Source organism: Carcharodon carcharias, chromosome 6, assembly GCF_017639515.1.
Source record: "Carcharodon carcharias isolate sCarCar2 chromosome 6, sCarCar2.pri, whole genome shotgun sequence".
Classification (NCBI taxonomy): Eukaryota; Metazoa; Chordata; class Chondrichthyes; order Lamniformes; family Lamnidae; genus Carcharodon; species Carcharodon carcharias.
The window spans coordinates 84,351,908-84,374,000 of record NC_054472.1 but is presented as its reverse complement, the minus strand read 5'-3'; the positions used below and the strand labels follow the sequence as shown (position 1 = coordinate 84,374,000).

Here is a 22,093-nt window from a genome sequence, read left to right as displayed (position 1 = left end):
GCCCTCCAAGCCTGCGCCAATCATATTGCCCGTCAACTAAAACATTTTGCACTTCCGGGGTCCGTATCCCTCTATTCCCATCCTATTCATGTATTTGTCAAGCTGCCTCTTAAACACCACTATCGTACCTGCTTCCACCACCTCCTCTGGCAGCGAATTCCAGACACTCACTACCCTCTGCGTAAAAAACTTGCCCCGCATATCTCCTCTATAGTTTCCTCCTCTCACCTTGAATCTATGTCCCCTAGTAATTGATTCTTCCATCCTGGGAAAAAGCTTCTATCTACTCTGTCCGTGCCACTCAATTTTGTCAACTTCTATCAAGTTGCCCCTCAATCTGCATCGCTCTAGTGAGAACAATCCGAGTTTCTCCAACCTCTCCTCATAGCTAATAACCTCCAGACCAGGCAGCATCCTGGTAAACCTCCCCTGCATCCTCTTCAATGCCTCCATATCTGTCTGGTAATGTGGCGACCTGAATTGCACGAAATATTCCAAGTATGGCCTAACCAAGGTTCTATACAGCTGCAGCATAACTTCCCAGCTTTTATACTCAATACCCTTGCCAATGAAGGCAAGCATGCCATATGCCTTCCTGACTACCTTATCCACCTGCGTTGCCACTTTCAGTGACCTGTGGACCTGAAACCCAGATCCTTCTGCCCGTCAATGCACTTAAGGGTTCTGCCATTTACTGTATAATTCCTGCCTGTATTAGACCTTCCAAAATGCATTACCTTGCATTTGTCCGGATTAAACTCCATCTGCTATTTCTCCGCCCAAGTCTCCAACCGATCTATATCCCGTTGTATCCTTTGACATTCCTCTTCACTATCTGCAACTCCTCCAACCTCAGTGTCATCTGCAAACTTACTAATTAGCCCAGTTACATTTTCCTCCAAATCATTTATGTATACCATAAACAGCAAAGGTCCCAGCACTGATCCCTGCGGAACTCCACTAGTCACAGCTCTCCATTCAGAAAAGCACCCTTCTACTGCTACCCTCTGTCTTCTATGACCAAGCCGATTCTGTATCCATCCCGCCAGCTCACCTCTGATCCCATGCGACTTTACCTTCTGTACCAGTCTGCCATGAGGGACCAGTAAACTATTACTATGAAATGGGATATAACTAAGTGCAAAAATACTGCTTCATTACACTTTTAAAAACATAAGGAATAGGAGCAGGAGAAGACCGTACGGCCCACTAGCCTGCTCCCCCATTCAATACGATCATGGCTGATCTTGGGCATCAACTCCACTTTCCCACCCACTCCCCATATCCCTCAATTCCCTGAGACACCAAAAATCTGTCTATCCCAGCCTTAAATATATTCAATGATGGTAGATTCACAACCCTCTGGAGTAGAGAATTCCAAAGATTCACAACCCTTTCAGTGAAGAAATTTCTCCTCAAACAGTCCTAAATGATCGGCCCCTTATCCTGAGATGGTGCCCCATGTTCTAGATTCCCCAGCCAGCCAGTTGAAACAACCTCTCAGCGTTTTACCTGTCAAGCCCCTTCAGAATCTTGAACGTTTCAATGAGATAACCTCTCATTCTTCTAAACTCCAGGGAATATAGGCCCAATTTAGTCAGCCTCTCCTCGTAGGATAACCCTCTCATCCCAGGAACTAATCTAGTAAACCTTTGCTGTACAGCGTCCAGTGCAAGTATATCCTTCCTTAAAAATGGAGACCAAAATTGTTATTTATTCTTTCATGGGAGGTGGGCATCGCTAGCATTTGTTGCCCATTCCAAATTGCCCTTGAACTGAGGGCAGTTAAAAGACAACTGCATTGGTGTGGGGCTGGAGTCACATGTAGGCTAGGCCAGGTAAGGATGACAGATTTCCTTCCCTAAAGGGCATTAGTGAACCAAATGGGTTTTTACAACAATCAGTGTTAGTTTCATGGGGCAACATTTTCCCCCCCATCGGGGGTGGGGGGGGAAAATGCAGGAGCGGGTGCGGGCAGGTGGGCTTCTGATCGGCGCCCCCAATTGGAGGCACACTGCCATTTTACGTGGGTGGGCCAATTAAGGCCTGCCCAGCATGACGACCGCCAGGAAGTGCTATGTGCTCCCTGTGCAGCCAGGAGATTCCCTCAGCTGGGAGTGCGCTCTTTCATGCTTGTGCACAAAAGAGCGCATAGATCTCCCTGAGGCAAAGTGCTGCCTCAGGAAGATTGGTTCCAATTTAAAACTTTCAATAAAGGTGATTAAAAAATTCCCCAGCCATGTCCCCTCATATGACACTGTCGCATGAGTTGGGACATGTCCATAGCTTTTATTTAAATATTTAATAAAAATTTAAATATTCTCATGAAACATCATCCCACCTGTGGATGAGGTTTCATGTTTTTTCCGAGGCCCGCCTGGGCTCCCAGCCTGCCCACCAATCCTAAGGTTGGACGGGCAGGTCCATCAATCATGTTAATTAGTTTTTTAATGGCTGTAATAGGCCTTTGACAAAATCTAAATGACACAGGGTGCACGCCTGACATATCCCTGCGTCAGCAAGCAGGCTCCACCCCTGCTCGCCAGCTGGAAAAACCTGCCCATGGTTACCATTACTGAGACTAGCTTTATAAACCAGATTTATTAATTGAATTTAAATTCCACCAGCTGCTATGGTGGGATTTGAACCTGTGTCCCCACAGAATTGACCTGGGTCTTTGGATTACTAATCTGGTGATAATACCATTCTACCACCATCTCCCCCACACTACACAATATTCCAGGTGTGGTCTCAACAAACACTGTACAATTGTAACTAGACTTCTTTAATCTTATACTCCAACTCCCTTGCAATAAAGGCCAACATGCCATTTACTTTCCTAATTGCTTAATCTAGCTGCATGCTAACTTTGTGTTCCTTAGATAAGTACACCCAAGTCTCTCTGGACATCAACATTTACAAGTTTTACACCTTTAAAATCTATTATTTTCTACTCTTACAAAGAAAGTGAATACCCTCACACTTGCCCACTTCAGCTGCCACCAGTTGTCCCACTCACAACCTATCTATATCTTTTTGCAGCCTGCCTGCATCCTCCTCAGTCTGTATTCCCTCCTACCTTTGTATCATCAGCAAATTTAGATAAATTATCCTCTGTCTATTTGTCTAAGTCATTAATATAGAGAGTAAATAGTTGAGGCCTACCACTGATCATTGTGTCACTCCATTAGTCACAACCTGAAATGCCCGATTTATCCTTACTCTCTGCTTCCTGTCCATCAGCCAGTCCTCTGCCCATGCTAATATATTACCCCAAACTCCATGAGCTCTTAGATTCTGTATTAACATCTTCTGTGGCACTTTTGGAAATCCAAGTATTCTATAGCTACTTGTTCCCCTTCATCTACCCTATTAGTTACATCCTCAAAAAACTCTAATAAACTTGTCAAACTTCTCTTTTGTAAAATAATGTTCACATGATCTAATCATTTTATGCTTTAAGTGCATTGTTAAGACTTGTTAATAATAGATTTCAGCACTTTCTCAATGGCTGATGCCAGGCTAATTGGCCTGTAATTCCCTATTTTCTCTCTCCCTCCTTTCTTTAATTGCAGTGTTATATTTGCTAACTTCCAATCTGCTGGGACTATTCCAGAATTCATGAAATTTTGGAAAATCATAGCAAGTGCATTCACTATCTCTGCAGCTATCTCTTTTAGAACCCTAGGACGTAGGTCATCAGGTCCTGGGGATTTGGTCCCATGAATTTCTCCTGTGCTTTTTCACTGCTGATATTTATTTCCTTACTCTTATTAGCCTTATGTTACTTTCTATCTCTGGTATGTAACTTATGTCTTCTACTGTAAAGACAGAAACAAAATAATTGTTCAATGTCTCTGCTACTCCCTCATTCCCCATGATAATTTCTCCTGTCTCTGCTTCTAAGGGACCAATGTTTACTTCAGTTACTTTCATATACACTTGTAAAAGCTCTTACAATCTATTTTCCCCTTTTTAAAAATCAACATTTGGAGTCCCTTTTCTGGTTTCTAAAACATTTCCAATTCTCAGACTTACTGGTTCTTTGCAGCATTAAAGCCTTTTCTTTTAATATCCTTAATCTCTTTAGTAAGACATGGATTTGTTTTTCTTACTGAGTTTTTGTTTTTCAATGGAATGTATTTCTGTGGAACATTTTGAATTGTTTCTTTAAATGCTTCCCACTGTATATTTACTACCATACCTTTTAGTCTATTTACCCAATCAACCTTAGCCAGCTCTCCCCTCAAACCTATGTAATTGGCCTAAAGTTTAAGACTCATGCTTGTGATTGGAGTATGTTGTTTTCAAAACTTAATTGTATTATGATCACTATTTCTGTGGATCTTTTACTATGACAGTATTACTTAAGTTTGCCTCATTGAAGAATACTAGTTCAAAAATAGCTTTATCCTTATTTGGTTCCACAATATATTGCTCCAGAACACTGTCACGAAAGCTTTCTAAAAACTCACCTTGCCAATGATATTCATGATTATTCACACAACAGCAGATTTATTTTCTATGTATTAACACACCTACTTTTGCCCAAATTTATAAAATTGCAAAAATCAGGTTGAACTGGCCCACTATGCAGACTCACCTTGTGCCAGCTGCTCAGTTTTCTATCAGGAATCCTGAATAGACTGCTGGTACACATGAAGTTTGCACTATATGTTGACCTGAGGAGTCTGACACAATAATTATAAAAGGACCACAGCTTGCCATTAAAGCAGAAGTTGTGCTGGTGACAGAAAAGTGGAATAATTGGTACCAATCCCTTTTGAGTCGTGAAGACAGAAAGCCTTCAAACAGTTAGGCATTGAGTAGCTGAATCACAGAACAGGAAAGTCACAAATGCATCTTCAACCTATGATGTGTTAGCTGATCTCAACCAAGATTGCAATGGTGCTGCTTCATTTGACCTCAGGGCCCTTGGATTAGGGAGGAGGAAATCATCCAGGGTTATACTCGAAATCACAATCCAAAGGCAACTACGCTTCCGAAGACATGATCAATGGACAGGATTGGCTTTGAATATGATAATCCCATCCCTGTTCAAATAGGTTACTGAAACTCACCAAGTAATAAATCTCTTGCAGTTTTTCAATCGTCAAAAATTGGTCAGGCTTCAAAGAAAAAGCAGAAGGAAAGGGAAGACATTGGGATTTGGTGAGATTTGGTTCTAGGAGTATCAGCAGCACCTCCACCACCTTGCCCATTGGACCAAAAGACATGCAACACAGGCCGCAACGTGTTGGTGGCTAACCCACCGTGAAGGATATCACAACCGAAGATAATCTTGTGCTTACCCAATCTTGTCCTCCCTCAATATACACACGAACATCAGGACCACTGGGATATCAATGAAGGGAATAAACTCTGGCTGATTTTCTTCATCCCAGCACAAGGATGCAGAGGTGAATTAAAAGAACCCCAATTATTCCCAAATTGGATCAATAACATAGAATAGATCAAGGATTGAAACTGGGGGGCCTACTGGCCTGAATGGCTCAGTGGCTTTACCTGGTAGTTTATCAGGAGATTAGTTACTATTCCACATATGTATAAACTTTTATTGTTAACAAAGCAGGGTCAAAAATTCAAACTCTCTTGAAGAGAGTTGATTTTCAACATTTATTGAAGGGCGCAGAACATAAGCTTCATACGCCCAAGCTGATATCCAGTTACACCACCAAGTGTAACATAGACACAAATGGAGTGGATTATTTCAGCCTTGAAATCACATGAAGAGTATTTAGTCCAGGTAGTCCCAAACTACTTGGCCTTAGCGTATTTTGCAAGTTTTAAGGCGTTCCCCGGCAATCAATTGGACCACTTGGCGGTGACTTTAGAAATTATTTTTGAATGCTTTTAATGCCAGCAGGGAGTCAATGGGCACATCAACTCTCCTAATATTAAAATTGAACTAGTATTCTGAATCCACTGAATGGAGCTCTGCACTTGTGGGCATATAGCCATTGACCTCCAGTCTCAGTGTGAAGAAAGCAACAGGGAACCAGTAACTAACTCGTGTCTGCTGACTCTGCAAGTTATTCTGGGCAGGTAACATTTCCAATTAATGATTTGATTTGAGAATGTTTATAAGCTGTTTTGTTACGACAAAGTAAATCCAGGTCACTATTTACTTTGGGATTAAACTTGGTTAAGGGTAGGGAAGATTACTGAGACATTGATCTTCTACCTGTTAGCACAATAAAAGAATTAAATTATTTTCACAATTTGTAATGCATGAGAGATTAATCAGGCAGCACTTGGGAGGAGGCAACATGTAGAAGTGCAAAAACATTTTGAGCATTTTTTGGATAATATTGTACAACCTTTTGCTTCTAAACCTGTAAGTAGCTTCAATTAATTGCTATTGAATTCTCACATATCTCTATATATTTCATCAAAAAAATAACAGTTGAGGTTTCACTGAGGGTTTAGTTTACATACATGTGTGTGCTGAACCAAACATACATGACATTTTTCTACCTGATCTCAGAAGGGTGGCAGTGGGGGGGGCCTAACAATTGACCTCAGTGTCCCCAGATTAGAGACAGGGAAAGTTCTCAGCCAGAGTTCCTGTTCCCAATTGTTATCCATTAACATTCAAGATGACAGATAGACACTAATGAGGAGCAGATATGGATGATGCCCATGATATTCCTTTTGTCAAATAGTTGCCAACAGTCACTACCTAGATTGATAAAGTAGAGCTCTGTACCCAACTCAAAAATAGATTGGGTGAGAAGCTGCACATTGACAAACCAAGTTTAATTCTTGGTCTTCTGTAGGTAGCATCCTCGATTATTAACCACTGTTTATGCAGGGCAAGATGTAGGCCCCAAGTCTACCTCAGACAGATTGGGGATCAAACAAAGCTGTGTTGGCATTATTCTGAACCACACACGAGCCATCTAAGCAACTGAACTAACTGAACAAATATTGGAGAAACAACCCTATTCCATTACTTACATGCTTTTTATTTTCAATAAAAGCCATCAAAAATTGAGCTTTCCATGTCCGGTTCTCATTTGTCAGTTACTGAAACAACTATCAAATTCAAAATTCGATGGTTCATCAATCTGCTGGATTCATCCTGCAGCACAAGCCATCACTTTCAGGAAAGAGGAGGTACAAGCAGATGGGAAAACTGTGTAATGGGGGTGGGAGCGGTGGAGAAAATGGGAACAGATGGGTTTCTGACAGCCATGTTCATACATGTGTGAAGTTAAGTAGTTCCATCAGATACTCACACAACCAAATAGTATTGGCTATACACTTTCAAACTGAATAAATGCTACTGTATTTTCCATGCAGACCAAAGAATGTTTCTTTTAGTCTTTGTTAATATATTTATTTGAGTGACAAAACGAATGCAGTGAAGCTGATAAATAAGTATTTGTGAACGGGTGAAACAATCCCTCTACTCCCAGACAGAATATTGATGATAACCTTAAATCATAAGTGTCAATAGTTGGTTACTTACTAGTTTTCACTTGGTTAGTACAAAGGTGAGACATATGGCAGCCCTCTACTCCTGCTCACTAACCTGTGTGCAGCTGCACCTGGTGATACTTGAGCTCATGCGCTTCCACAAAGCTCTTGTCACAGATTGCACAAGCAAAACCTTTGTCTTTAGAGTGTGTGCGCCTCACATGGCTGTCGTGGGCTGCATGCGAGGCAAATGCTTTGCCACAGTGTCGGCATTTGAAGGGTTTCTCTCCAGAGTGCTGGCGAATATGGGTACGCAAGATGCTTGAGGCAGTGAAGGCCTACAGCCAGGGAAAATAGCAGAAATTTATTTGTGAAGCTCATAAGAACTGCCAAGGGCAAGAAGAAGCCACTTGGTTGATTAAAACACTTCCCTCTAACTCTCACATTATAACATCCAGGTGAATTTAAGACATCCTTAAATGGTTTTATCACAATCAACTCCAAATATGTGTCGCTCTTTATATTTTTTACATTGTTGGGCAGCTATGTTCATGCTTTGGTTCCCAATGCATAGGTCTTGCAGAGCTAACAGCAACATTAAAATAAATTTCCAGGATCCACGGTAGCCAAGGAGACTTCTTGGCTGCCAAACTTAATAAATCAATCAACAAGTATACTTTGAATTTGCTGCCAGCTGTGTGAGACCCAGGTGTCAGGAATTGACAGAACTAGCACAACTCAACTTAATATAAAAGCAGATTTTAAGTAAAGCAAGTTATTCCTATATCGGCTTTAAATTTGTACTTAATCTGTATAATACTTATTTGTTCTGTTTTTCCATGCATTGTCCAATGATGATTGTGCATATAAACCCACCTTGTTGCAGTAAACACATTTGTACGGCCGCTCTCCTGAGTGAACCCTCATATGTTTATTAAGACTGGAGGACTGCGAGAAGCTCTTCCCACATACGGAGCACTGTTCAACAGAGAGTCACATGTTGGAAAAAGATGGTAAAGCTAACTGCCCCACAACTAACTATACAATGATTATAACATGTCCAATGCTATGCTTTGCATATAACTAAATTGATTACCAATATTATATTGAATTGTGTGGAGTGAGGAGGTAGCTATGGGAATGCAGGGTAAGAACACGTAGTGGAAATGTTGCACCCACGCAGTAAGGTATTTTGACAGGGAAAGTTGTGGGATATTATGCGAATTGGTGCACCAATGCATTCTGGCATAACGTGATGCATTTACCCCCTAGCAATTCTCACATCTCTTAGCAGTTATTAAGGAGCTACAAACAAAGATTTAATGCTTCTCAAAATGACAATATGAGAGCATACTGAGAATGGAATAAAAGCAATAGTGTTTTCATGTAAAATATGTCAAATCCAAACATTCAATTGATGGAAAAATTAACAGATGGAAAAATAAATGATGTCAGTCCTGAGAGAAAAAGGGGATCATATTATCTACTAGATATATAGACAAATCCTTATTTGATTTCCCAAACCTGATGATCATAGTACAAGATGATATGTAGATGCAAGGGTCAGCTCCACATGTTTGGGATGTGGTCCACAGCTGTGAGGCAGATGTTTGTCCTGCATATTAGGGTGCAGAATGGTGGAACTGATGATATTTTCAGGATTTATATTGTCTCTCTAATTAATTCATGGGGAAGGAAAACATCGATACAAAAGCAAAGTACTGTCGTTGCTGGAAATCTGAAATAAATCGAATCGACATATCTGTATAGCTTCACAATCTGAGTTGTTACTGCAAAGTATTAAAAAGTATGTACAAATGTGTTCATTTCAGTTTCATTCGCATAATAGACACTTAAAGGACGATTCTCTAACAGAATGTTCGTTGCACGATTACTGGGAAAGGTTTAATTAGAAGAGATCACTGAAAACTAAGCCAACCGGTTATTCGACCTTAGCCTAGCGAACAAAAGGGGAGCTAAATCAAATGCCCTTTACAGAAGGAATGCCGGCATTTGAAGTGAACCCCACAGGTATCGGATCGGGACAACAAGTGACCACTTCATTGCTGGCTACGAACCTGAAGAAATGACTTGTGTAACTATATATAGCGTAATGTCAGCTCATCAGGCTGTTCAAAAGCTTTCACATCTAATGAATTCTTGTGATTGTGTGAGCAAAGAGATGGTTAGAAAGTGAGAAGGAATTTCGGTTTCAGAAATTGCCCCTCGAGTAAATCAATTAAAACATTTCTATTCGATTCCACTATATTTTGTTTCTGGGGCATTGGACAGAAAGGACTGAGCAGCGATGTGCCGTACAGTCTGTAGGATTTATCGGATTGTGGAGAAATTCGTTCAGTCGAAAGGGGATGAATAAAAATAGGTACCAAATCTGAATTCAATCTCTGTAAATAGTTGGGCTGTGTTAGGGTTGGCCAGCTCAGTGTAGGGATATGTGTAGATAGTGTATGATTGCTGTGGGTATTATTTTTGCTTACTTTGTGAGGCCGGTGTTTCTCGTGTACATGCAGGATATGGATCCTCAGTCTGTCTCTCTTCTCAAACGATCTGCTGCACAGGTGACAGGGGTATTTGCGATCGCCCTGGTCCACACAGCGGGTGTACTTCAGATGTTTGTCCCTGTAGTACTTGTAGGCGAATACCTTCCCACACCTCTCACATTTAAAACCCTCTCCGGACTCTGCCAAAGGAATGAAAGTGGCATTTCAGTCAAGCGATTGCAGCTAATGACAGTAAACCGCAAAAGGGCAGAAAATCGTTTAAGTGTTTTAACCTTCAGCCTGCTCTGTGAATGGGCTTTCAGTCATTTCCTTTAAAGTGACCGGGATTCCCATAAACTGTAGGTAGCAGTCTCCATACCACACCAGCAGCTCCTGCTTCTCCGCTACATCCTTGCATGTCTCGTAGAAGATTTTTCCTTCGCTCTGGACGGCTGTTAAATTCTGTTCTTGGGGCGACCTGGCGCAGTTCACCAAGGCCATCCAATTACTAGCCGCCCCTTTCCCGTCTATGAAGTGACTCAGTCTGCCGTCTTCAAAAATCTGGAATAGAAATTGTCCCTTGTGAGAGCAGACCGGCAGCAGGCAGAACAGGGTAAATAACAGAACCAAACCGCAAGCAGCGTCCATTGTAACTTTCTCCTCTCGGGTGGAATCAAACATTATATTTATTCAAACAATGTTGTAGTCTACACTTGGTGCATTTAGTTGTGAACGTAAAGGTATTCAGATCTCCTCCCACTTTGAGATAATCCTCACCTCCCACATAAAGGAGTTGTCGTCATAGGTTTTAATTTCACTCATATTCACCACTTTTCCTGTAAACGGTCCAAATCGGACCCCCTTGGGGATTAGATGTTGGGAACAGAAGACGCCGAGATGAGAAACTCCCCCGTAGAAGGTGTGAGAGACAGCGAGACCTGGGGGGACAGACAGAGTCACCCGCACAGAATTTAACCCAGAGATACAGACCCAGCTCCCCTACTCCCTTCACCACCGCCCCCGCCCCCCACCCCACACCTCATGGCCCAGTCATTTCTGCTCTCCCCTCGGAGATTGACTTCAATTCCCATTCCAGAGACTTGAACAGAAAGATCTGAGCTGACATTCCAGTGCAGTACTGAGGTGCCGCACTGTCAGAGGAATGAGAGGTCAGCCCTCCGTTAGATGTACGGGATCCCATGACGCTATTTGGAAAAGAGGGGTGTCCTGGCCAATATTTACCCTCAGTCAACATCACAGAAACAGATTGTCTTGTCAATATCACATTGCTATTTGTGGAATCTTGCTGTGCACAAAGTGGCTGCCATGGGTTCTACACTTCAAAGTACTTCATTGGATAGAAAGTGCTTCAGCACCTCCGAGTCCGGGAAAGGTTCCTATATAAATGCAAATCTAATGTTTTCTCTCTCATCCTCCGTCCTTCACCCACCCACTCCCTCACTCCTTCACTCAGCCATCCTCCCTCACCCACCCCCTCACTCCTTCACTCAGCCACCTCCCTCACCCCCTCCTCCTCTCACTCACCCACTCACTCACTCCTTCACCCACCCCCTCACTCCTTCCCTCAGCCACCTCCCTCACCCCTTCCTCCTCTCACCCACCCCCCTCCCTCGCCCACTCCTTCCCTCAGCGCCTCCTCCCCCTCTCACTCACCCACTGGGATTTCCAAAGTGTCTCTGTCCAGGAGCTGAACCTGGGACTCGGGCCCACCTGCAGAGTAAAGAAGCAGGAAGATGATCAAACACTGTGAAAAATAGGTGCAGCCTGTGAGAACTTTAGCCGAGTTGCTACTGACGGCGGTGGGGTGCCCCGTGTACCTGTGTTTCCCGATATCCGCAGCCCTGAGATAGCGTGAGCGGCCAGCTGGTCGGCACTGCCCGTGTTCATGCGGCCGTACAGAACGGTGTTCAGGTCCTCCTCGGTAAACTGGCACCTCGGAGCTGCTGGCTTCCGCGGCAGCACACAGGGCTTCTGGCTGGCGTGAGGCCGAGTGCAGGAGCCCCGACTCTCCTGGGCCGGGGCGGCGGGGAGGCAGGAGGTCACCGCTTGCTTGTCGTGGTCTCGGGGGTAGACCGGGTTCAGGCTGCTCGGCATTTTACCGAAGACGGGCAGGGAAGCCGCCGGCAAGATGCTGCAGAGCCGCTCGGTTCCGCGCGGAGAGTCGTTGAGAAATGAGAAGTTGCTGAAAGTGAATGGCATGACTGAGCTGGAGTCAGTGAGCAGCCTGCCCAGGGACTTGAGAGGCTGGAAGACTTCATCAGAGGAGCGGAGCACATCAAGGTAGTGGGGATGGGGCAGGATGGAAGAGTAATAGCCCGGGATCCTCGGTGGAGTCGCCGTCTTTAAGGATTCGATCGGGTAAAGTTGATCTTTTACCGACAAGGACATCCCAGTTGGAGCTGTGCAGCAAGGTGATCGCCTGTGAATCAGCAGGGACGAGTGGAATCAGTGTGAATACATGTTACATTTACATAAGTAAAGAACTCTTCCTTCGCACAAATCCCTGCAATCACAGAGCAAACTAATCCCACTGATGGTTAAGAAAACGCGCAGTAACCATTCCCTCTGTGCCCAAAGGTTACTCCAACCTCCTTAGCACAGGGTGGGTTTGGGCAAACGCGATTCTTTACAAAATGTGGATTTTTAAAAAGAGTTAGTTTCCAGCTTCCCATGACGTTTGCCGGGATGCTCGGTCTGATAACATTTTTGCCTGGACATTTGCCGAACCAACTCTCATGGCATTGTGACTGGACATCCCTTTCCAGTTCTTACCTGATGCTGATGGGGGAAGCTGTATGAAAGCTTGTGTGATTCACATCCAGCGGACAGAACACACTGTGGTGCGTGCTGTGTTTCTAGTGAGCCAACATCGCAGATCCAATTCGTTCCCAAACGAGTGTTATCGAAGCTGAAAGCAATTACAAACCAGGAATTAGGGCATTCAACAAACGTTCAATTAAAAAACATCTGAATAAGGAATTTAAAAGCATAGTTTGGAAAAAAAATCAGATGAACAATGTACACCTATTAGACCCAATTTAATGTAAAAATTGAAGAAGCTGTATTGTATAATGTTATTTTTCCAATGTGTCGATTGGCTGCTACACTGACCGTTACAACTGTGCATATGCAACAAATCTTAGCAAACAGTCTGAATGTTACACTGGAAATAGATATCTGAGGAATTCGGCACAACGAAATTTACATTCAATTTGAAATTAGATTCAAGAAAGATTAGGGCACTTTTAGTTTGCAAATCTGAGGAGCTTTAAAGACAAATGTAATGCTCGTCGATTTTGTAACAGGGGACTAAGTTTCCTCCTCCTCCAGACAAGCTGAAAACGTCCTACCTGTTCTGTGTGCGGGAACAAACTCAAAAAAAAACTTTTAGCTTTTGCAAAACAAAAGCTTGGAGAACAATCGGCTCCCAAATTATGGCGCGACTCTAAAGACAGATAATTACCAGACTACCGGCTCGTTTCTAAATGAACGGCCTGCAGCTATTAACCAGTCAAGGGCAGAAACAAAAGCAACGCTGCCCACAATCCCCCCACAGGAGGAACAACAATAATAGCGAAGTCTCTCTTAAAGAAAGATTTGATGAGGACGCGATGGGACTGGAAGCCGGAATGCTTGCAGACTTGCCTGGAAACAGCTGTTATTATCTGAAGAAGTTATTATCCCCAAAGTAATATCAGTTTGGTGGACACCGCCCCCCTCTTCCCTCCCTCCCTCTCTCACTCACTCACAGACCTCAGTTGTGTTCCCCAAATGCTGTGCGTTCTGAAAATCTGGGGTCATTAAACATAGCCGCAGCTCTGGCGTCTGCTGTACCTAGGAAATCGCAGTGAGAAATAGTCTTCGCCGTTTCCTTGAGAAGGCCAGAAATTGACACCGACTTCGCACTGATGAGGAATCCGCCTTATTAAATTAAAACCTTCATTATTACAAACGTTTCAGTCCAAAGAAACAAACCACAAATATTTGGGCCACCATTTTACTCGTTCCCAATGCTTATGTTTAATGAGTATAAATTACCATTAGGAATTGTAACCACATGGTTTGTACTTACGAATGAAATAATGAGGTATCACTTTGCAGTTAATTTGTAGTCGTGTGTACCTTTCAGTGAACCTAAACAGCACATTCTACTCCGTGGAGTTTAATTATATAAAGGCTCTTTTTTAATTAAAAAAATGGTTACGGATTCACGCATTCTTTCTTCTCATACCCCTCTTTATTCGAAAGTGGCGAGCGGGAGGTTAATTGCTGAGCTGAAAATGGATATAAAAAACAAGGGTGAATACGAACCTTTGCAGCGCAGAAAGTTGGCAATCTAAACATGGAGCTCAAAGGGCAATGAATTCGATATTATCCATTGGATCAATATTCGCCAATAATTGAAACAAAACAGGGTCGTGACATTTAAATTAAAGAACATGGGGTCAATCGCAGAGGTCAGGCGGAACTAGATAATGAACACTTCTAACGCCTTGGTTAAGCATTGAGTAAACAAAACGCCAGTTTGATCAATTACTTTTTAATACTGTCACTGGTGGAAAATGGATGTTAGGACTCGACCCTCATTTTTGTTTTTATATAATGAGACTTTCAAAGAATTGCACTCTCTTTCCTGGGGCTCACTAGGAGAAGCATTGAGACAAGTTGCTGTCACTTACCTGTTATAAAGTTCTCTAAATCCTTCAGGACACTGGCTGCAAACCGTTTTGAGAGTTCCTTTTCTATAGCAGTTGCCCGATGGGGACAGATCTTGTATTTTTTTAAGACTGGATGCGGAGCTGCTTTTTTGTGCTTGTGGTCAGCTGAGGGCAGATGGCAAGAGAGTAACAGGAGGGGCTGCGGCATATCCCCTCACTGCAGCTATTGGTCGGAGGCAGAGAAAGCGGGGGTGGGGGGGTTTGGGAGAGAGAGATCTGTCCTCGGGGACTGTACTTTAACACATTAGAAGCTCAGAGCTCGCTGTCATCACATCCAATGGCCCTGGCAGAGGCTTCCTATACGAAAAGCACCGTTAGCTGACACCAAACTGAAATTGGATTTCATCAGTGTTGGTCTATCCAGAAATGTCCAATTCGACGCCAGAAGCATCAATTTAAAATCTTCAGAAGGCTTCTCTCTGGGAAACTGTAACAGTTAGATCAGAATTAGCTGGATGATCCAGATAGGAGCGCTCGGTCATTTCTCCAAGGTCAGCGGCCGTAGCGGAGAAGCTGACACTTCTTCCGACCAGGGCAAAGAATTCTCAGATAACAAGGAACCCATGGTTTGGTATAATAGCTTAAGGTTTAAATAAAATACTAACCCCAAACAAGTCCCTTCACAGTGATAGTAACATAATGATATCACACTGATTTATCTGTTGCCCATATTTACCAATTTGAATCAAAATTCGAGAATGACCGCAGCGCGATTCACACGCCGTTCAATTGTCTCTTTACTAGAATATCTCACACTGACTGGAGATGTTTCAAAATGTCACAACGGGTGTTTCATTCGATTCTATAGGGTCCTTAATATATAGTATTGAATATTAACTGTTCGAAAATGCCCATAACTACCTGGCACAAGGCTACTAAATAAAGTCAAAGGTTTTGCCAACAATCGGAAATGTGCTGCAACATCGTCGCTGAAACATGTCAAACGGCACAAGAAAGAAAAGCACCATTTAAACTAACATGTCACTCCATTATTACAAAAAGAATCAACCCTGCAAAATAATCTGAAATGTAAACGGAGGGGGGGGGGGGGGGGGGGGGGGACATCTCCAATCGGCCGAAGTGCCATAGTACAGCGTCCTGCAGCTAGTGTGAATGCAGCGCAGATCGGATTACAGAATAAATCCCAAATAGTTCCGTTTTGCATAAACAGCAAGAATTAACCTCGTGGTTTGTAGAACAGACAGTGATATCGAAAAGTAGCCTTTAGATTGCAATGAAATGTCAAGCCGCAGGAACCATTGCAAAGCGCAAAACTAACGAGAGTTTTTTAGATCGATAAATCCAGGATAATAAAACTGCGAAGTGCTGGGAATTTCAGATAGGTTTTCAAAAAAAAAAGGAAAAAAAGGTTTGTCTGGTTTTAATAAAACGGCTGCGAACTCAACATGTTATGTTAGAAAATGAAAGCTGACCTATCAAACCTAAGTTGAAGGTCAGGAAGCTACTCAATAAGTAAAAGGAATGTCACCAGTAAACAATCTACATTTCAGGGCGTTGGATAATGGACCTTCACTTACCGACAAAGGGAAGCCCAAATGTTTGGATTGGGAATAACGGATTTATGTTTGATACCTGTACCATTAACATCGAAAAGAACCATTCTTTGGGTGCACGGTTTGTTGGGGGTGAATGAGCACTCCGTCGCGATAAAAACAACGCACAGAACGATAAAAATTGGGAATTCGAAATCAGAGAGAATGCTGGACATAGACAAGGGCTACTAATGGTCATCCTTGGGCCGAGGGTATGTACCCGTGAATGATCTGGTATTGCGGGGCCGGCCCTTGTATTACAGCATTTCACCAAGTCAGAGGGCGGGTGATATAAAGGTTATATCCGCATCTCTGGTTGCGCTTTTTTTTAAATCTCTTTTGCAGAACGCACTTGATGCGTGAAAAATAGTTAAACTTTCTCAATGAAAATCAACTTTTTTTTTTACAGCGCCGAGTGACCTGGCTGAAGTTATAGTCTTTTTATTGGAATAGATATTGGAGTTACTACAGAGCTTTATACTTGATAATTTGTTCTTGAGATCGCTCAATTTGTTTTTTAAAAATCATGTTCTTACCTATTTCGAGCGCTCCCTCAGCAAAAATACCCCCTACTTTCAATCCTGTGCTTTGTGACTGGTTCTTGAGACGGGCGGGAGCGTTTATGGGTCGTGGCTGTGTGTCGCAAGTTTAAAGTCTTTTCATTAAAGAGTTAAAATAACCATCCCAAACCCGCAGTTCATGTGTCTATATATTGAATTAAATTCACCAGGTGTGGCTGGTTGGAAATCAAGGAAAACTGCCCATTGCAGTCAACTGACTCCAGTTCAGCAGTTTATATTGAAATAATATCACTGGCCCCACGAATGTTGTGTGCTGACTTCACACAGCACTGGTTACATAGTGTGCTGAGATATGGGCCAGTGTTGTTCTCTCGTTAGATTCACACTGTAATAAAACAGATGCTGTTGACAATTTTCATCTGATAATACTGAATAATTGAGTAAAGGTTTATAGAAGTGTTTTTTTTAAAGTGTGCTGTTATTCTCCATACTTTTGGTCCATTGTGGTCCATTATAAGATGCTGCTCTCAATGTTCAGTGACACGTCAAATAACTCTCGAGTCCGGTGTTTCCACTTCCATAAAAAAAACTACAGCCCTTGTTGAAAAAGGATTCTCAGCAGCGATCTGCCTGGGGAGGGAAAGAAAGCTTCCAGCTCCAAAAGCAGATGTCAGACCGCAAGGAAACCGTTCACGAAAAGAAGGCTCAAGGTAAGACAATACAGAAGAAAAGTTTTTGTGCTTCATTAATTCTACTCCAAACATTATTTTTCATTATTGCTCGCCACCTCAAAATATTTAAGCCCCAGGGGCGATGAATATCCATAGATAAAACTCTCAACACCTAGAAATTTCCCGTAACCCCAGTGCGAAGCAGCAAGTTTCCCAGATGTCAATCGACTATCAAGACCTACAACATTAACCTACTGGCATTCAAATGGCCCCAAGCAGTTAGCAGACCATTTCTTGAATGAAAACAAACTCAATCCTTTGAATGGGCTTTTCAGTCACTATTCAATTCTCACTACTGCCCCTTTTTGAGCCTCTCCAACTAGATATTCAGACCAATGTGCCTTTTTCATCTTGTTTCTTCTTCCTTTTTCTGTCAACTCCCTCTTCATTCCTCCTCTCCCTCCAGTATTACAGAGGTGATGGAGACCACCCCAGTGCATAAGGACATGGTGGGGCAAGAAGGGGACACTGCAAACACTTCACTCTTATCCTTACCTGATCTCCACATCTGTTCTCTAAAATACAGGGTTTCACGTTTAAAATCAGGATTTTTATTTCCCTAGATATAGATAGGTTCTGGGTTCAACTGCTGTAGTCCTGCTGCTGTGCTGGCTAAAATCAGCTAATGCAGGAAATTGAACCAGGGACCGTCCTTGCATGAACGACTCAATTACTCACTTACTTAACCAGCTGAGACAAGAGGGATCATGCTCATCATCACTTTCTATTTTCTCTTATTAAGACAATTTTCAATCCAATTTGCTAAATTGTCATTAATTCAATGTTCCTTTATCTTCTTCAAAAGCCTCAAATTATAAAATACCTTCTGAAATTCTAAATATATTACATTCACCTTACCAATTCATTTAGTTCAAAGAATCCCAGTAAAAATTGTAAGGCCCAACCCACCTTGTCTAACACTCTAGATTAATAAATCCATAATTCTATTTAAAATAATTAAATTACATAAAGCATTTGAAGCACTTGAGTGTAGTTTTAGTATTTAATGAATCCCTAAAATATTGGTTGAAGTCTTGCCTATATCTCCTTCTCTATTTCTTTCAGCATTCAAACATATTGATTATTTGGTTTGGATTGCCTGTATTCAATTCTAAGCTTTCCTAATTTTTGCAAATATTGTTGATTCCCAAGCCCATCTGATTGGTTCTGCAACATAAAGAATTAATTTCAAGTGCCTACATCCAGTTTACAATTTTGTGACTGTAAAATAAATAATTTAACAATTTGTTACCAGGGCAACTAATCACATCCAATTGAAATAAATATTTCAGCATATGATACATTTGAACATATACTGTATAGCTGTCATTTTTAAAATTCATTATTTGTCTTAAAGTGCCATCTATTGGTTGTTTTTTCATACAAATTATCAATGCACATCTACAGCCAATAGATTTTTTTTTGCTGTCTTCAGAACAGTTAATGTTAACATTACTTAGGAGGAAACCCTGCAGCAGGTCACCACCAGATCAGTTTGACCACCCGAACTGGAACTAGTACTCCCCCTCTAGGATCAAATCCAGCAGAGCATAAATAAATCCAAGCTCCTCTTCGTCACCATGAACAGCTAAATCTATCTTCCTCTCTTCCACACCATCCATCCTAAACATCTGATATGAAATGCAAGGAGCTCTTTGTTTCTAAACTCAAAGCAAACTGTGCAGCTGCTCCAGGTTCCCATCTTAATGGCCCTCACTCTTTCAAGCCCTTCTCCCAATGCAGCTCCTCCATTTCAAAATGCTTCCTCCACAGTCCTCATTAAAGTAATTTCTTATAGAAATTAACAGCACAGAAGGCAGCCAGTCACCCTGTTGTGTCTGTACTGACTCCATGCTAGAGAAATCCAAACTTACTTCTGTTGTATCACCACGGCTCAGTTGGTAGCACTCTTGCTTCCGGGTTCAAATCCCACTCCGGGGCTTGACTACAAAAGGATCAAAGCTGCCAATGCAGTGCAATACTGAGAGGGCAGTGCACTGTTGGAGCTGCTGTCTTTTGGATGACATGTTAAACCAAGGCCCTATCTTGCTGCTCGGGTGGATGTAAAAGATCCCGTGGCACTGTTTTGGGGAAGAGCAGGAGAGTTATCCCCAATGTCCTGGCCAATATTTATTGCTCAGTCAACATCACAAAAACAGATTCTGATCATTATCACGTTGCTCTTTGTGGTAGTTTGCACATTGGCTGCTGAATTTCCTACATTACCACAGTGACTACACTTCAAAAAGTACTTCATTGGCTGTAAAGGGCTTTGAAATGTCCAGCGGTCATGAAAATCGTGTATAAATGCAAGTCTTTTTTAATAAATATGTATCAAATTTCCATTAAAAGATGCACCAGTCTCTCTCATCCAATCCCTTTGGCAAATAATTCTATGCTTTCGGCACACTGCATTAGGAAATGTTTCCTAGTCTCATTTTCTTAGTGACTATTTTATATTGATAACCCCTCATCACTGACTCCAAACCAGCGGATTACTTACCAACGCTATCACAATTAAAAATCCTGTACGGCATCTCCACAGCCTGCTCTACTTTTGTGGAAATAGTCCTAGCATATCAACTCCCTCCTCATAACCACAGTTTACTAGGCCTGAAATAATCTTGGTGAGTCTGTTGAACACTCTGCTCTTTATGTCCTCACACTTACCCATATTCAATTGCATCTTCCACCTGTCTTACCATTTTTTTGAGCTGCCTATTTCTTCCTGAAGTCTTTGCAGTCCTCTTCAATATTTGTGAAACTCTCTACTAGGCTCTGGGGTACACCATTTCTTAACCTTCTTTAATCAGAGCAACATGCATTTATCCTGACTCATTGTTAGGCAACAACATTCTATCCACGCTGCTACATTTCCTCCTATATCCGAATTTTCTAATAAGCCTTGTGTCAGGCAATTTATCAAACACATTCCAAGATCCATATAAATGAGAACTATGGCACTTAATTATAATTTTATTTAACTTTTATTTTCTGTCTCTTTTTCTCTCTCTTAGTCCAAACTTTATTTCCTTCTCTATTTCTCTTTCTGTACCCAATTTGGTATTTAATTCACCCATTCTAATTTACATTTCCTTCTTAGTTCTTGCACTGTTACTTCACAATTCTTCGATCTAATTGGTTAAGGGGATGTTCACCCAGGTCCCAGATGCTGTGTTGCCCTTGTTGTGACATTATCAGCTCATACTTTTAGCAACTTGCCATACAGAAAAAATTAGAAAATTGCAGAGCTCCAGGGAAAAGGTGGGGAAGTGGCACTGGATGGATTGCTCTTGCAGAAAGCCTGCACACACACAATTTGCCTCCTTCTGTGCTGTAACCATTCTATAATTCTATGAACCTAAACATGCAAGGACAAGTCTAACTAATGGCAGGCACCATTAGATTCATCCCCTACAGCAAATTACCACCCATTGTGTTATCTGCTTTCTTTCTTCCCAATTTCCTTTAAACCCTTCTAATCTCCCATTTAATTCCTCACCACCTCCCCCCACCCACCACCTTCCCTGCTCCCCCCCCACCACACACACACACACACACATTCTGTATTTCTCGCTTTTTTTGCATTGTTAGCCCAAATTTTATCATTTTCCTTCTTTTCAATTTCAGTTTAGTTTTAATTTCTATTTAGCCATGGAGCTCTTCTTTAACGGACTTTTTTTTTACCATGTAGGAATGCATTTATCTTGTATTCTTTCAATCTCATATTCAAAATTTCACTTTGCTGATTCATCATTGACATGTCTGTCCAGTTAATTTGGGACTGATCCCTTTTTACCTCATTACACTTTGCCTTTGCCTTAATATCCTTCTTTGTCCTTTTATATTCTTAAACCGAACCATTTACTATTTTCCAATTATTATTCTATTCACAATCAGTTATTTCCCCACTCCATTTCCCAGAACTAAATCAAGCAGTGCTTCTTTCCTTGGTCAGTTAGAAACATACTTATGAAGGAACAGTTCTGGATGAATTCTAAAAGATGGCCCATCTTTGACAATATGTATTATCTTCATTTCAGTCTATCTTCATTACTAATTTAGGAGGCAAATGTATTTGGACAAGACTTGGAACCTTTTTCATCACCCCCCTTTCAACATTATTTGCCTTTTTGCATTTCTCCCAACGTCTGCAAATCTTCACTATTATGAAATCTCTACAGTTTGAAGCTTGTAATACAGACTAAAAATTGTATCATTTTCCTTCCTATTTCTTGGCTGCATATGGATTCTATCTTAACACGATGCCCTAGAGAATATGTACATTCTAGCATGGAACCTTCAACTGCCACCCTACCCTCTTTTCTTTCCTTCCCTATCTTTCCTGAAAGTAATAAGTTCCAAGTCTTGTCCAAACTTAAGCAATGTTTCTCTTACATTTACTTCATCATATCCCTCCATAAGCACCTTTGCCTTTAATTTTCCAATTTTGAAGTTTTTTGGACTCATCACTCATTTCTGACTCAAATTGTTTGGTACATTGACAATTATACTTTCCTCTGGATTTTCATTTTATCTTTTAGTATGCTATGCTCCTCCAACAAATGTTTTTACCTTTCGCTATCTCAAAATCTGTCTCCTTTG

The 22,093-nt window shown here is 41.8% G+C and overlaps 1 protein-coding gene across 1 annotated transcript; it reads right to left on the bottom strand.

The window, feature by feature from the left end:
• Positions 1-7,553: 7,553 nt before the first annotated feature.
• prdm14 (PR domain containing 14) lies at positions 7,554-12,353 on the bottom strand. The gene is made up of 7 exons (XM_041189262.1): positions 11,783-12,353; positions 11,619-11,675; positions 10,722-10,882; positions 10,238-10,505; positions 9,942-10,144; positions 8,320-8,421; positions 7,554-7,781 (listed from the first exon to the last, which is right to left on the bottom strand). The coding sequence occupies exons 1-7, from the start codon at positions 12,351-12,353 to the stop codon at positions 7,554-7,556; spliced, it is 1,590 nt and encodes a 529-aa protein (XP_041045196.1).
• Positions 12,354-22,093: the final 9,740 nt, after the last annotated feature.

Bases quoted from the DNA above. Each gene is read 5' to 3' on its own strand.
- prdm14 (XM_041189262.1), bottom strand. From the start codon at position 12,353: ATGTCCTTGTCGGTAAAAGATCAACTTTACCCGATCGAATCCTTAAAG. The intron at 10,145-10,237 runs GTTAAAACACTT...TTCCTTTGGCAG, and splicing joins ATTCACAGAGCAGGCTGAAG to AGTCCGGAGAGGGTTTTAAA. The intron at 8,422-9,941 runs GTAAGCAAAAAT...TCTGTTGAACAG, and splicing joins AGAAACACCGGCCTCACAAA to TGCTCCGTATGTGGGAAGAG.